This window comes from Cervus elaphus, chromosome 25 (genome assembly GCF_910594005.1).
Source record: "Cervus elaphus chromosome 25, mCerEla1.1, whole genome shotgun sequence".
NCBI classification, from domain to species: domain Eukaryota; kingdom Metazoa; phylum Chordata; class Mammalia; order Artiodactyla; family Cervidae; genus Cervus; species Cervus elaphus.
Window position 1 is genome coordinate 40,169,168 of NC_057839.1, and position 15,223 is coordinate 40,184,390.

The 15,223-nt window shown below is 37.3% G+C and overlaps 1 protein-coding gene across 5 annotated transcripts in view; it reads left to right on the plus strand.

Annotated features, from left to right (window-relative positions):
• Positions 1–66: 66 nt before the first annotated feature.
• LMBRD2 (LMBR1 domain containing 2) overlaps positions 67–15,223 on the plus strand; it is a 46,035-nt gene continuing 30,878 nt past the window's right edge. For 3 of the 5 annotated variants that reach the window (XM_043887416.1, XM_043887417.1, XM_043887418.1), the window contains exons 1-6: positions 67–426; positions 9,254–9,483; positions 9,739–9,836; positions 11,083–11,178; positions 13,885–14,052; positions 14,958–15,168. In XM_043887416.1, coding sequence (XP_043743351.1) covers positions 9,310–9,483; positions 9,739–9,836; positions 11,083–11,178; positions 13,885–14,052; positions 14,958–15,168 — 747 coding nt within the window. In that variant the 5' untranslated portion in view covers positions 67–426; positions 9,254–9,309. Of the gene's footprint in view, positions 427–9,253; positions 9,484–9,738; positions 9,837–11,082; positions 11,179–13,884; positions 14,053–14,957; positions 15,169–15,223 lie in introns of those variants that run through there. The other 2 variants (XM_043887419.1, XM_043887421.1) reach the window with 2 other exon arrangements.

Consider the following 15,223-nt stretch of genomic DNA (forward strand, 5'->3'; position numbering starts at 1 on the left):
CTTGCAGCTTTGCCGCCTTCGAGATACCCACAACCCCGCGCGGCTGCGGGACTGGACGACCCACAGGGTAGGCGGGGAAGCGGAAGCGGGCGGTGCTTCGGCTGACTGGGGAAATGTCAGCTGCTTGACTGGGGTCGGGGTTTCCTTTCTCGGGGACCCCTCGACCTTTTGGTGACTGCCACCGCTGTCGCCAAGGAGTGTGGGTCCCAAACCCTGTAAGGCTGTGGCGGCCGCGGGGTTTCCAGGCCCTTCTGGACGCTGTCCGGCGAGATCGGACGGTGAGCCGGAGGAGAAGAGCGTGAGGCACTTTGAGGTGTGGGGCCGAGCGCGGACTGAGAGAGGGCCCCGGAGACTCCGAGAGGCCGCCGTCTCGGGGCCTGCGTCCCAGGCAGCTGAGTGGAGGCAGGGGCACGCCCTGCCGGCCAGGTGAGAGGCTGCGGCCGTGGGCGTCACGCCTGCTCCCCTCTGCCTGGAAGCTGCGTACTCCACCCGGGTGAGGGCGGCCCTGAGGACTAGGTCTGTGGACAGGATCCTTTCCTTCCGTGTAAAACAGGCACCACGGCAACGACGCTCGTTTCACAGTCGCGGTCAAATCAGAGGAGGCTCGTGAGAGCGTCTGTAAACGAAAGCGCGGTTCAAACGTGAGGCGGAGGTTTAATTTTAGGGGGAGCAGGAGATTACGGTGAGTGCCGTGGGAAAGCTGAGCATCTCCCGGCAGCCTTGAGAAGTCCCATAAATGCTAGCTTGAGAACAAATAAGGTAACTATTGTTTGCAAAAGGCTTTTCGTGCCACGCTAGCGGCCACCAGCAGCGCCATTCGCTTACTGTCTCAAAAAAAAATTGCCTCACGTCCTAAAAGCCAGCTGCTTGCTTTTAGACTATATCCACGGAGAAAAGTTTGGAGATGGTTAGAGAGTGCCGTTTTCTGGGTAGGATGACCGTGCGAAATCCATTGTGCAAATGTCCTATAACTGTGACCCTGGTAAAACAGTGGAAGAGAGAAGGGTAATAACTTCCAACCCTAATAAAAATCGAGAGGATTTATAAAGTTCAGAAATAAGCACCCGGCGTCATCACAAAAATACTAGAATGTCACTTAAGCATGCTGTGTGGCATACCTTCTTATTTCTTCTCTTTAAAAAAAAAAAATTCAATTTTCTCTGGAGTTAAACCTCCCTTGCTTGTATATCAGCTTGTTTCAGGGTTGGTGCATAGCTTGAAATGGAACCACCCCTTGACAGAGGAGGGCGTTCGTGATCCTTTAGTAACTAGTTTATTCTTGAAACTAGGTAAAACTGGTGTAAAGAATGGATCTGTTCACTGATTGATTCTAGTTGAAACTAGATGAAGAATACTAAGCTGAATGTTCACAATTTGTTACATGGAAAATATTTTTAAATGCAGTGTTCTGACTTTTTTTTACATGAAGTTATCTTTATGATATTTTGGCTAAGGAGAAAGCAGTAGCCTTCTGCTTGAAGTCTACATCCTTTCTCTTAAAACAGCAATTCAGAGGAAATATTTAGTCTTCTTCAGGAAAGTGAACAAGACGAGGGAGCTTATAAACTAATGGAGAGAAGGAATAAACAAAATTTGTAATGCCATGATGAGAGTAAAGTTTTGAAATATGATATGATTGAAAGAGGGCACTTCAGACAGAGGTCTTATAAAGTGTTAGTCGCTCAGTCCTGTCTGACTCTGCGACCCCATGGATGGTAGCCCTACAGACTCCTCTGTCCATGGGGATTCTCCAGGCAAGAATACTGGAATGGGTAGCCATTTCCTTCTCCAGGGGATCATCCTGATCCAGGGATCAAACCCGGGTCTCCTGCATTGCAGGCGGATTCTTACTGTCTGAGCCATCAGGGAAGCCCAATAATTGGAAGAGGGCACAAAGAGCTCTTATAAGGAAGGTCTAATAGGATGACTCTAAATTTAAAAATGAGAAATATCCTTGTGCTAGGATTTAGCCTGAGAACTAGGAAACATTTCTAGTTTTCAGAATATTTGAAATATCTGAATTAGTGGAAACAAGGTCCTTTATAGGGCTTCAGAGAGAGCCTGTCAACTTGGAAAATCGAAGTGTTCAAATTCTAGAATAGATATTGCTCTAATAGTTTGCCCTGGCAGCAGAAATATTTTAGCTTATGAAAATGGAGTCATTTCTGCATTCCTTTAATCATGGCTTTTCTGTTAATATGTTAAGTAAAAGTTTAACTTGGTAAATTGGCTCTTTAATATAAGGAATTGTGGTTATTGAAGGCTTGAGATTATTAGCTACATAGAGTTTCCTGTCTGGTCTTTCCAAGAACTGCATTGTGATTGCTACTGATGTAGATTATTTTGTTTTCCTGATTAAGTTTATTTATTTAATACACTCAGCACACCCCAAGTCTCATTTTAGTGAGAGAGGGTTCCCTATTTCTAGAATTACTAGATCAGTATCTAGGACAAATCAATTACATTTTAAAAATACCTGCAAATGTCAGAGTGAGTAATTTCTAATACTCTTTGGAAGTTTTAGGTAGAGTACCAAGTGACTTTGTAAATTGGAAAGGTGTTTCTCATACATGGGACAAGAGCATAGTTACGAGATGGTCATTATTAGGGCATAGAACTAGCTTATGTGTACATATTTATATATACATATATATTCAGTATTCAGTAGTATATTATTGGGTCTTTCCTGGTGGCTCAGATGGTAAAGAATCTGCTTGCAATGTGGGAGACCTGGGTTTGGTTCCTGGGTAGAGGAGATCCCCTGGAGGAGGGTATGGCAACCCACTCCGGTATTCTTGCCTGGAGAAACCCTATGGACAGAGGAGCCTGTCGGGCTACAGTCCATGGGGTCCAAAGAGTCGGACACGACTGAGAGACTAAGCACAGCACAGTATATTACTGTTCTTTTTGAAAATCAAATGTGACAAAGGAGATTCTCTTAAATAGAAGTGTGATGTGCTTTTTCCTTAGTTCCATAATAGCATGAAGTAAATCTTAAGATTCCTTTAGTTGTTTTTTTTTTTTTTTTATGTTATTTAGCTTATGTGAACAAAAGACTAACAACAGTTACATAGCAAGAAGTTTCTATATGCTCATCAAAATTCAAAAGATTCTTTTTCCTTCGGTTAATTTTAAAGTAGATCTTTTAGTTCTTTGCAGTTTAATGTTCTCTACAATGGGCAGGTTGGGGCAAGAACAGAAGGGTTCTTTCCCAATTCTGTTTTGCTCTGTGCTTGCTTTTTTACTTTCATCTTGTAGATTGCAGTCATGTTTTATCCTTAAGTTATGGCAGACTTACCTGCAAAGTTGCACAGTTAGATTCTGTATTAAACATGACTTTATTAGCACTCTATCTTGATATATCTAAAAGAATGACAGGAGAATGTGTCTACTTTGTTCACAGAAATGAAATTAACAAAGGAAAGCTGAGCAAAAGCATGACTTAAACAGTCTAACTTGCATTAAAAAAAGTATGTCTGGACTGGATTAAAGACTCTAGTATCCTGTATCCTAATTGTGAGCCTGGCTCTGTAGTCAGGATGCCTCTGTTTGCATCCCACTTCTTACACTCTCTTGTGCCATTTTCTCTGTTAAATGGGAATACTAATAATCCTTTCTTACTGGGTTGTGAAGTCTAATTTGATAAAACAAGTTAAGTGCTAGCAAAGTGCTTGGAATCTATTTAATAGTAAACTCAATATTAGCTACTCCCTTAAAGAAAATTATTTTGTTACTAGGAAGTAGTCTATGGATTATTTTCTAATTACTGACATGAATCTTATAATCTCTTTACTGAAAATCTTTAAGAATTCATTACAATGGATCCAATTGTTTTCTTCTTGCCTACTTAATGATTGCTGCCTCTCTCATGCCTTGCCAAAGGTGAAACAGTTTGAATATGTCCATTTTTCTTCAAAAGAGCTTGTTACACTTTGGGATTCAGTTCACCTGGTTGGCTTGCCAACTCTGCTTATTTTTTAAAGATGATTTCAAAAGATGTTATGCCTTTCTTGTATTTTTAGAGTGGGAGTTAATGTTCTCTTGTGGTATTCTGTCTATATCCTAAGCTGACTTGTCCTTATTCCTGAAATCATTTAATGTGGAATTAATGATTATCTTTCAAAGATTTAAATTTTGACTTGGTGGTACTGTTGACTTTCATTACTCACATCTAGTTCTGTTCTAATTCTTCTGATTTTTCATTATTTGGATCTGAAGTTGTCTCCTAATTCTTATGCACATACCTGAGTAAAGATACATGTTTAAGTTAACACAGCCTGTGTGATGAATCATTAGGTCTAGTTGAAAATTTTTTATTCAATTTCAGAGTCAGGTTTTGACAAACTGTTTGTCTGTGTTCTCTTGTTCAGTTGATACCAATCTTTCCTTCCTATCTCCCCATGCTCCTTTTGGAAAATATTTGGGATGGGATGTTTCAGATTCCAAAATGATCTTAACCTCTAAATTTTCTACTTAAAGTGTGTTTAGTGTGAAAAACTATTATCAGCCATAAAGTACTCAGGAAGTAGTACTCCAAGTCAGTAACATAAATAGTACTCAGTCCTGACCAACTCTTTGCCACCCATGGACTGCAGCACACTATGCTTCCCTGTCCTTCACCATCTACCAGAACTTGCTCAAACTCATGTCCTTTGAGTCAGTGATGCCATCCAACCATCTCATCCTCTGTTGTCCTCTTCTCCTCTTGCCTTCAATCTTTCCCAGCATCAGGGTCTTTTCCAGTGAGTCGGCTCTTTGCATCAGGTGGCCAAAGTTTTGGAGCTTCAGCATCAGTCCTTCCAATGAATATTCAGGGTTGATTTCCTTTAGGATTGACTGGTTTGATCTCCTTGCAGTCCAAGGGACTCTCAAGAGTCTTCTCTAACACCACACTTCAAAAGCTTCAATTCTTCGGTGCTCAGCTTTCTTTATAGTCCAACTCTCACATCCATACATGACTCCTGGAAAAACCATAGCCTTGACTAGATGGACATTGTTGACAAAGTAATGTCTCTGCTTTTTAATATGCTGTCTAGGTTGGTCATAACTTTCCTTCCAAGGAGTAAGCCTCTTTTAATTTCATGGCTGCAGTCACCATCTGCAGTGATTTTGCAGCCCTCCCCCCAAAATAAAGTCTGCCACTGTTTCCACTGTTTCCCCATCTATTTGCCATGAAGTGATGGGACTGGATGCCATGATCTTAGTTTTCTGAATGTTGAGCTTTAAGCCAACTTTTTTACTTTCTTATTTCATCAAGAGGCTCTTTAGTTCTTCTTCACTTTCTGCCATAAGAGTGATGTCATCTGCATATCTTAGGTTATTGAAATTTCTCCTGGCAATCTTGATTCCAGCTTGTGCTTCCCCCAGCCCAGTGTTTCTCATGATGTACTCTGCATATAAGTTAAATAAGCAGGGTGACAATATACAGCCTTGACGTACTCCTTTCCCAATTTGGAACCAGTCTGTTGTTCCATGTCCAGTTCTAACTGTTGCTTCCTGACCTGCATACAGATTTCTTAAGAGGCAGGTCAGGTGGTCTGGTATTCCCATCTCTTGAAGAGTTTTCCACAGCTTGTTGTGATCCACACAGTCAAAGGCGTTGGCATAGTCAATAAAGCGGAAATAGATGTTTATCTGGAACCCTCTTGCTTTTTGATGATCCAGTGCATGTTGGCAATTTGATCTCTGGTTCCTCTGCCTTTTCTAAAACCAGCTTGAACATCTGGAAGTTCACTGTTCACATATTGCTGAAGCCTGGCTTGGAGAATTTTGAGCATTACTTTACTAGTGTGTGAGATGAGTGCAATTGTGCAGTAGTTTGAGCATTCTTTGGCATTGCCTTTCTTTGGGATTGGAATGAAAACTGACCTTTTCCAGTCCTGTGGCCACTGATGAGTTTTCCAAATTTGCTGGCATATTGAGTGCAGCACTTTCATAGCATCATTTTTTAGGATTTGAAATAGCTCAACTGGAGTTCCATCACTTCCACTAGCTTTGTTCATAGTGATGCTTTCTAAGGCCCACTTGACTTCACATTCCAGCATGTCTGGCTCTAGATGAGTGATCACACCATCATGATCATCTGGGTCGTGAAGATCTTTTTTGTACAGTTCTATGTATTCTTGCCACCTCTTCTTAATATCTTCTGCTTCTGTTAGGTCCATACCATTTCTGTCCTTTATTGAGCCCATCTTTGCATGAAATGTTCACTTGGTATCTCTAATTTTCTTGAAGAGATCTCTAGTCTTTCCTGTTCTGTTGTTTTCCTCTATTTGTTTGCACTGATCATTGAGGAAGGCTTTCTTATCTCCCTTGCTGTTCTTTGGAACTCTGCATTCAAATGGGCAACAGCTATAGGAGACACATACACTGAGTATGGGAAGAAATGTAACCAAATCATTTCTTTATTGCTAGAATAAAGGATCCATAATTCTGCTTATTCATCTATAATATTGAGAGTAGTATGAATCAAACTGAAAAATTGACAGCCATTATAAAAGAATAATTAGTAACTACCAGGAAGTTTGTAACTGAATGTATTGTTTGCTTAAACTGTTATCTTACTACCTATTATTAACGTCTCCACATATTTCATTGTTGTTCGTTAATTCTTATTTTTATGCATATTATGTAAAAATACATGAGTCTAGTTTATCAGTTAATGTTGTGATAGTTTTCTAATGTTACTAAATAATCTTAAATATAATTTCTTACACTTCAGTAACATTCCATCATTTCATTCTGCCATGCTTTAGCATCCCCTTGCTTATCTCTGATACTCATTCTTTTTTCCTATGGTTGTCATATTCCTTGTGGTGAACAATTTCAGGCAAAATAAATATCTAAGTCAAATCATAAAAGGATTTTCATATGATAATTATATTAAGTAAATTCACACTGAATAATTTTTTCCTTAAAAGAGCTGCATCTTAAAGATGGTAATGGTTTTCATCAGCATATTCTACATCTGGCTGTCACTTAACTTATTCTTGGCTTAAAAATAAGATTTGGCTTACCGTAATGACACAAGATTTTTCTTTAAAAATGAAATTTGAAATTTTGAGTAGTAGTTAGTAATGAGCAGAATTTTAAGCTTTTTGAGTTGTAATATTGTGTAGTTGCTAAGTCATGTTTGAGTCTTTTGGCTACCCCCATGGACTGTAGCTTACCAGTCTCCTCTGTCCTTGGGAATTCCCAGGCAAGAAGTCTAGAGCGGGTTGCCATTTCCTTCTGTAGGGAATCTCCCCAATCTAGGGGTTGAACCCACTTGGAAGATCCCCTGAAGAAGGGAAAGGCTACCCACTCCAGTATTCTGGCCTGGAGAATTCCATAGACTGATAGTCCATGGGGTCACAAAGAGTCAGACACGACTGAATGACTTTCACTTCACTCCTGCATTGGCAGGAAGATTCTTTACCACTGAGTCACCAGGGAAGCCCTTGAGTTGTAATAAATATATGTAAAATCAATTTTGGAGACAATAGTGAGTGGTATGTTACCTTTGAAGTCAGCAGTAATACCTTTGAAGTTACCTTTGAAGTCAGCAGTAATAAAAAAATAGTGTATGTACTATAGTATACAGTAATGTTTTTTTTTCATTTACTTATTCATTTGACAGATATTTTTTGAATAGCAGCTATATGCCAGACACTATAGTATAGACATGGGGTACAGTACTGAATAAAACAGTGAAGTCTCTGCTCTCATGGGGCTTCCCAGGTGACTCAGTGGTAAAGAATCTGCCTGCCAGTATGAGAGATGCAAGAAACTTGGGTTTGATCCCTACTCCAGATCCCCTGGAGTAGGAAATGGCAACCCACTCCAGTATTATTGCCTGGAAAAATCCATGGACAGAGGAGCCTGGGGGCTACAGTTCGTGGGGTTGCAAAGAGTCAAGACACAAGACACAACTGAGCATGCCCGCTCTCTGCTTTCATGGAGAGAGAAGAGTGTGTGTGTATGTGTGTGTGGTGTGGGTTTTTACAGGGAAGCAATAAAGAACATACACTGTATCAGGTAGATAAGTGCTTTGAAGTAAAATATAGAGGAAATGGAGATAGAGAATGACAAATGGTTTTCTATTTTAGACACTTAAGAATGAAAATACTGGTTGAATCCACAGAGGGATGGAAGGAAACTACTTGAATAATATAAAGAAATAATGAAGGAAATAGTTTATTAAATGTAATTTTCATTTGTGATATTCCATATAAGGGTATTTCTTATATTAAATTTAACCTGTAAGGTACTCAGACTTTCTTTATTCTTTTAATAAATAGCTTTGGTTGGGAATGTTTGTTAATTTGACATATTTTATTGATTCTACCTTACTTTATTTTGGTGGGTTGCATCATGATACTGATTCTCTTATGTTAAGATATTAATTTTTCCTTGGGATACTGTAGTTAGTCCATAGACAACCAGAAATGCCTGACATTGATTTTATAGAGGTGAAAAGCACATATATTGTCTTTAGTTAGTAAAGGTAAATTATTTTATAAGAGTAGAGAACTATCAAATAAACCATTTTCTGATGTCTGTATCAACATTTATGAAAAAATATTTTCAAATGATAAATTTTCGTTGATAAATTTTTCTGCCTATAAAATAGGTGAAGTAACTTTAAAGACAATAAGATTTATATAGATAGATGGAAAAGGTAAGTATATTTTGTGGCACAGGAAATGAATAAAAATTTCAGGTTCTGAAAGTTAGACAAGATTAATATGAAAGAAAGAAAAATACTGCTTCAAACGAAGGAAATGTTACTTTCAAATGGTCTCTCTCTTTCTGTTTCTCCCTCCCTCTCTTTTAGAAAATCTGAAGTAATGATTATGGATGACTTAGAAACCTTTATTTTACAAAATATCTGATTTCATAGGATCAGTCAATAGTGTATTTATATAAAATATTATGTTAGGACTTATAATATTAAGGAACAACTCCAAGTGACACTGTATTTAAACTGTTTATATCTAGTATTCTTACTTTGTAATATTTTTGAAACTAGTGTGATTTTTGCTAAAATAGTTTTTTTCCTAAAGATATCATTTATGCAAAATTTTCAACATATGCTTTAAAAAACAGAAGTACTTGAGAATACGGTTTATCCTTTTTATCTTACTCAGAGTCAGGTGTAAAGCCTGACAGTTTTTTTTTAACAATTTATTAGTATATGAATAAAAAATAATTAGGAAATTTCCAAGTGGTCATTTCATATGACTGCCTTATTTTTTTTCTTCGTGGCTTGTAGAAATGATCCAGGTCTATATGTGAATTACTTTGGTGAATCAGAGGAAACATTGAATAATGAGTGGTGCAGCTCTGGGACTCGAGATTGTTTTTGTCTTTTTCCTGGCGTTATTCCTACTTCATCGGTATGGAGACTTTAAGAAGCAGCATAGACTTGTCATTGTTGGAACACTGCTAGCTTGGTATCTCTGCTTCCTGATTGTCTTCATACTCCCTCTGGATGTTAGTACGGTAAGAGGTGAAACTAATTTTCACAATTTAAAAGGCACTTGTAATCAGACAGCATGTTTGAGATATGTTTTTAAGACAGCTCAGTTATGTAAAAATTAACTTGTATTTTAAGCAAGTGTTATTGTATGAATTTGATCACTAAAATGCATAGCCAGGAAGGTAATTTTGGGTAAATAACTTGATACATTCCAATATCCCTTAAGTACTTGGTAACTTTTTGGTTTTCATTTTTAAACCATGCCTTTATTGCTTTAGACAATATACAACCGGTGCAAACATGCTGCTGCAAACTCAAGCCCTCCTGAGGGTAGCAACATGACAGGATTGTATGCAACTGCTACCCCAGTCCCAAGGTACTTTCTTCCTTTTTTAAAAAAAATGTTGTGGGGGCAGTTTGTTTAAAAATTGTCAGTTTTACCATCTGTATTTTATATTTATAAAAGTTTATCCTCATTCTCTACTCACCTCCCTTCTTCATCCTTTGCTAATAGACTTTTCATTACATGTATCCTATTTAAATTTTAATCTTGAATACATTTTTTAAATAGTTATTGGCATTCAAGACCTCTCAGTAGATGCTAATAGAAACTTGGAGAAGACCTGATTTTTTTAGTGCCTTACTAAGAATAGATTGCCAAAAGCTGTTTTTCCTCTCCAGTAAAAAAAAATGGGGTGTGCATTTTCTTGTTTTTCTAATTTACAAGGTTGTAATGAATGAAGAGGAGGTTATTCTGTACATAGGATAATCCTTTGATATATGTGCATCCTTTTAAAACATTATGGTTTTAGACTGAGAATAAAGTTCAAATTATCAAAAGGAAAAAAAAATTATCAAAAGGTTATCTTGAATTCATATCAAACTTCCCAGTAAAAAACTAAGTATTGGCTGTAGCTTTTACCAGTGCTCTAAGTAGTATTACATACTTCTTTATGCAGCTTTTATTTACTTATTTTTAAATCAAAGCTAGTTAAGGGTGAATTTTAAATGTAGTAGTTATTCCCTTTTGAAGCACCACTGTGGATTGTTGGAAGCCCTTGGACTAAAGAGTAGCTTTACAGTTTAGGAATGCTGATTATTACTGAAAGAACCTATGGTCAGATACACATGTTTTCAGAAAATTCAAACAGAATTATGTATAGATGCTGGCATCTTTCTCCATAGGACATATGCTATAGTGACTGATAAGTTAGGGTTCCAGTTTCTAGGACTTAATCACCTAATACCTTTTTTTCTTGCCACCATAACCAACCCACAAATGAAGTGAGGGGGTATTTTAAAGGTAATCGTCTCAAGAGTTTGATTTCATAATGCATTTACTTTTAAAGCTGTCACTTCATTAGTCTGTTAGTACATTATGTCCTCATTTTATTCAAAGACTTAGAAAAACATTGAAAATTTAAACACATTTCTCCTTGAAACAGTTTTGTTCCCTTTGTGTGTTTTTTGAACACAGTTTTGAATTTTAATTTTCTATAAAATTTTATAAGTTAGAATCCATAGTTTAAAGCTGAATGTAAGTGAACTTTGCCAACACAAACTAATTGTGCAATTCATTTAAGTAGCATATGATTAATTGGCTTTAAATTGTTTTTAAATAGCCAACATCCGTGTTTCAAGCCATGGAGTTACATTCCTGATGGAATCATGCCAATTTTCTGGAGGGTAGTATATTGGACTTCACAATTTTTAACATGGTAAGTGGTGGTGAAGGATAAAATTTTCAATATTTTGGCTAAATTTTAAAAAGTGATTATTTTTTCAGTGAACTTTCATATTTTAGAACTTATTTATGTCATATTTTCCCTTAAATCTATATGCTTTCCTCATTGAGATCTGTCTTATCTTAAAAGGAATGAAAAGAAAGAAATAAACAAAAAGTAGAAAACAGACAAAAAAATTCTCCTTGTCATCATTTCCTTTTCGTTACTGCCTTCTTTCTGGACCTTCTTCAGTTCCGTTTTCTTCAAGTCCCATTGTTATGTGACCCTGGTCTCTTGCTGAGGTCATCATTAACCCCTGGTGTTCTGTGCACTTAGTGCAGACTTCTGAATTTCCTTTATGTGCTGCATTTCTGTGGCCCGTTCCTAAACGTTGGTGTTCCCCAGGGTCCCATCTTTGGTCATCTTGTTATCTGACTCTCCCTGAGTAACTGTAATTATAGCCATGGTTTCATTAACTTGTGATGCTTTCCAAGTCTTTTTGTTTTCTACCCAATATAACTTTGTCTTTCTGCTGTGCTCCAGACTCATTCATACTTTTTCCACTGCCTATTGAGCATTTTACAATAGATATAATACAAGTAAACTGGAGGTGGAGAACATGGCAAGAGAAAAATCACACAGCAGGGTATAGGATGCCTGTAGCATGTACATTGAGCTCGGCTAGTTCTTCAACATTGCCAAACTTTGATCCTTTGATTTGCTCATCTGTTTGCTCTTCATTCTTCACAAGAAATCTTTCCAGTCACTGCAAACCTCAGCAGTGATTGTGACTCTCTCTCTCTTATGTCCTAGAAACAGTCACCTTCTCTCCTTGCAGATGACTTTACTTTCTGCCATCCAGTGAAAAAGGAATCATCAGATGGCAGCTCTTTTCAGCTTCTCACCAACAAACCTGTCTACCTATCCTTTCTTTCCTTCCCTCCAAGAATGTAAGAGTCATTCTTAAAGTCAGTCCCTCTTCCTCAAATGTAGACCTATCTCCTTCAGCTCTTGTTACAAAACTCAAGTCAGAATCCTTTCCAACTTTCTGTCTCCCCCTCGATGATCTACTCATCACTGCTGTATTTTTTTAGGGAGACTTTTTTTTAAAGTATAAATTAGTACAAAAAATCCCACAGACTGTATTTAGTTTGACTTCTCTTCAAAATGAATACACCCATATAATGAGCACTCAGATTGTGATATAGAACATTAACAATATCCCCAGAAGCTTCCCACATACCCCTCTCCCAGTCATTAGGCTCCCCAAAGGTAGCACATGATTCTGACTTCTATTACCATAGATTAGTTTTGCGTGCTTTTTCAGCTTTATAAATATGGAGTTATACAGTATGTACCTTTTTGTTTCTCTTTTTGCTCATATATTTGGAAGATTCTTCTGTGTTGTATGTCTCAGTATTCTAATTTTTTTTAAATTTCTGTGAAGAGTTCTACTTTTTGAATATACCATAGTTTATTCTAAGTAGCCAAACTTCTAGAATTGTCTGCATTTTGTGTCTCCGTTTGCTCACTGCTTACTCTTTCCACAACCCATTGGACCCTGTTTTCTATCCTCCCTTCTCCACTTAAATGTACAGGCTGTTAATTTACTGACCTCTTGGCAGCCTTTGATTTTACTGTTTCCTCTCTCCACTTTCAAACACTTTATTCTCCATGTACTTCTTCGTTTTCTTCCATAATTCTTGACTGTTCCCTCAGCCTCCTTTGTTGGCCTTTCCTTCTGTTTGTCTGCCTTTCATTTAAAAGTTGATATTTTTGAGGCATCAGTCTCAGATCTTTCCTTCTCATTCATTCTATGTATATATTCCCTTCCAGATCTCATCTACTGATGTTATTTCAGTACCATTAGTACGGTGATGACTCCAAATTGTCTGTGTTTCTGTTCGTTCTCCTGAATTCTGAAGCTGGATGGCCAACTATTTCCTGTGCAGCTCCTTTAGGATGTATCCAGGACACTTTCCCCTGACATTTGGGCTTCCCTGGTGGCTCAGTCAGTCGCTAAATAGTCTACCTGCGATGCAGGAGACCGGGATTCAATCCCTGGGTCGGGAAGATCCTCTGAAAGGAAATGGCAACCTACTCCAATATCCTTGCCTGGGAAAGCCATGGACAGAGGATCCTGGTGGGCTACAGTCCATGGGGTTCCCAGAGTCAAACAACTGGGGGACTAAACCTACCTGTACTTCAAACTCAGTATACTGACAACCACCCTTCTCTCTTGCTTCTTACCACACCACCACCCCTTACCCATTCTAAATAGTTACAGTTTTGTTCCATTTAAGCCCATTCTCCATGTTGAACTTTTATCAGTCCATAGAAAACAAAAGTTTGATCGTGTCTCCCTTCAGTTAAAGAAAATGATTCCTCACTATTCTTTGGATGTAATCTAAATAATTCAAAAAATCTTTAAAGGCCTTTTTCAGATTCCTTGTAAGTCAGAGAGTACTGTTGTACTCTCTGTTGATCATTGTTTTTGCTCCCAGGAATATGCTTTTCTCTCCCCAGAATTTAATGTTGGAAACATATTCAGCCCTCTGTTTGGTTTAGTGTTATTACTCAAAATCATATTGATTCATGAGAAGAACCACACATTAAAATTGAGATTTACATGTTTCCAGTATTTTGAAATTGTACAGACATGTCAGGTGTGTTTTAATCATATTTTTTCTAATCATCCAGGATTCTGTTACCTTTCATGCAGTCATATGCAAGATCAGGAGGGTTTTCCATCACTGGGAAGATCAAAACTGCACTAATTGAGAATGCAATCTATTATGGCACCTATTTGCTGATTTTTGGAGCATTTTTAATTTATGTAGCTGTCAACCCACACTTGCACCTAGAATGGTAAGATAAACCATGTTCTTAACATTGTTTCTGTGTACATTTGCATTTTTTTAAATTAAATTTTATTTCATATGCAAGCAAGCATTTTATTGGGAAACCTACCATGACATGTTTTATGGGTTCCCCCCAAAGAATATCATAATAATCCATATTACTGAGAAGGAAAATATGGAGTAACATCTTTGCATATACATCTTAGACAAGGAACTGATGTTTTATCAAAGAGCTATGTTGAAGTATTAACTCTTATGATTTTTTCATAGACTTTAAAATTTTTATGTATGACTAAATACCTGGATTTATTTTTCATCGTTAAGTTGTGAATATTTTTTTTTGTTCTGATTATAATATAAGGGCATATTTCTCTTTAAGTTTAGATTTGTCTTTGTAATAAAGTTGAAATCTGTGTTATACTTGTAATGTGTTAATGATATATGTGAAGAGTCATATCTGAAAAGTTTAGAAATAGAGTAGCAGTGATAATCCTTACTGTTGGATTCTTGAGGTTTGTGTGTGTCTGCTTCAAAACAAAATTTTTTGAGGCTAAAACTTCTTTTCAGTCTTCTCTTGGTTAATATTAAATAAGAAAGTGCCTAATGAAAAATGTATTTTCTTCAGGATAATTTGCCATGAATTTTCCTAAGATTCTAATTTTAACTATAATAGAAGCAGTGTTTGCTTTGTCTATTTCTGCAGTCACACTCTAACTTTTCATTACAACACAGATTTTCTGCTGTTACTAAAAGAGGAGCTAAGATTTGAAGGTTGAAACTTTTCATATAAAATTGGATCTATATCATAGGGCAGTTGTTTTCTGAAAAACCATTTAACGCTAGTTAGTTTCATTTTACATTTTTGTCAGAAAAATTTATCACAGCTATCTGCTTATGTTTTTTCTTTCTAAGGAACCAGCTTCAGACAATTGGGATAGCAGCTGCTAATACATGGGGTCTGTTTCTTCTTGTATTGTTGTTGGGGTATGGCTTGGTAGAAATTCCTCGGTCATACTGGAATGGCGCAAAAAGAGGTTATCTACTCATGAAAACTTATTTTAAGGCAGCCAAATTGATGACAGAGAAAGCAGATGCAGAAGAGACTTTAGAAGATGTCATGGAGGTAAGCAAGTTCAAATCCTGGAGTCAACAGTCATCAAGTTTTGTGTATCACTTTT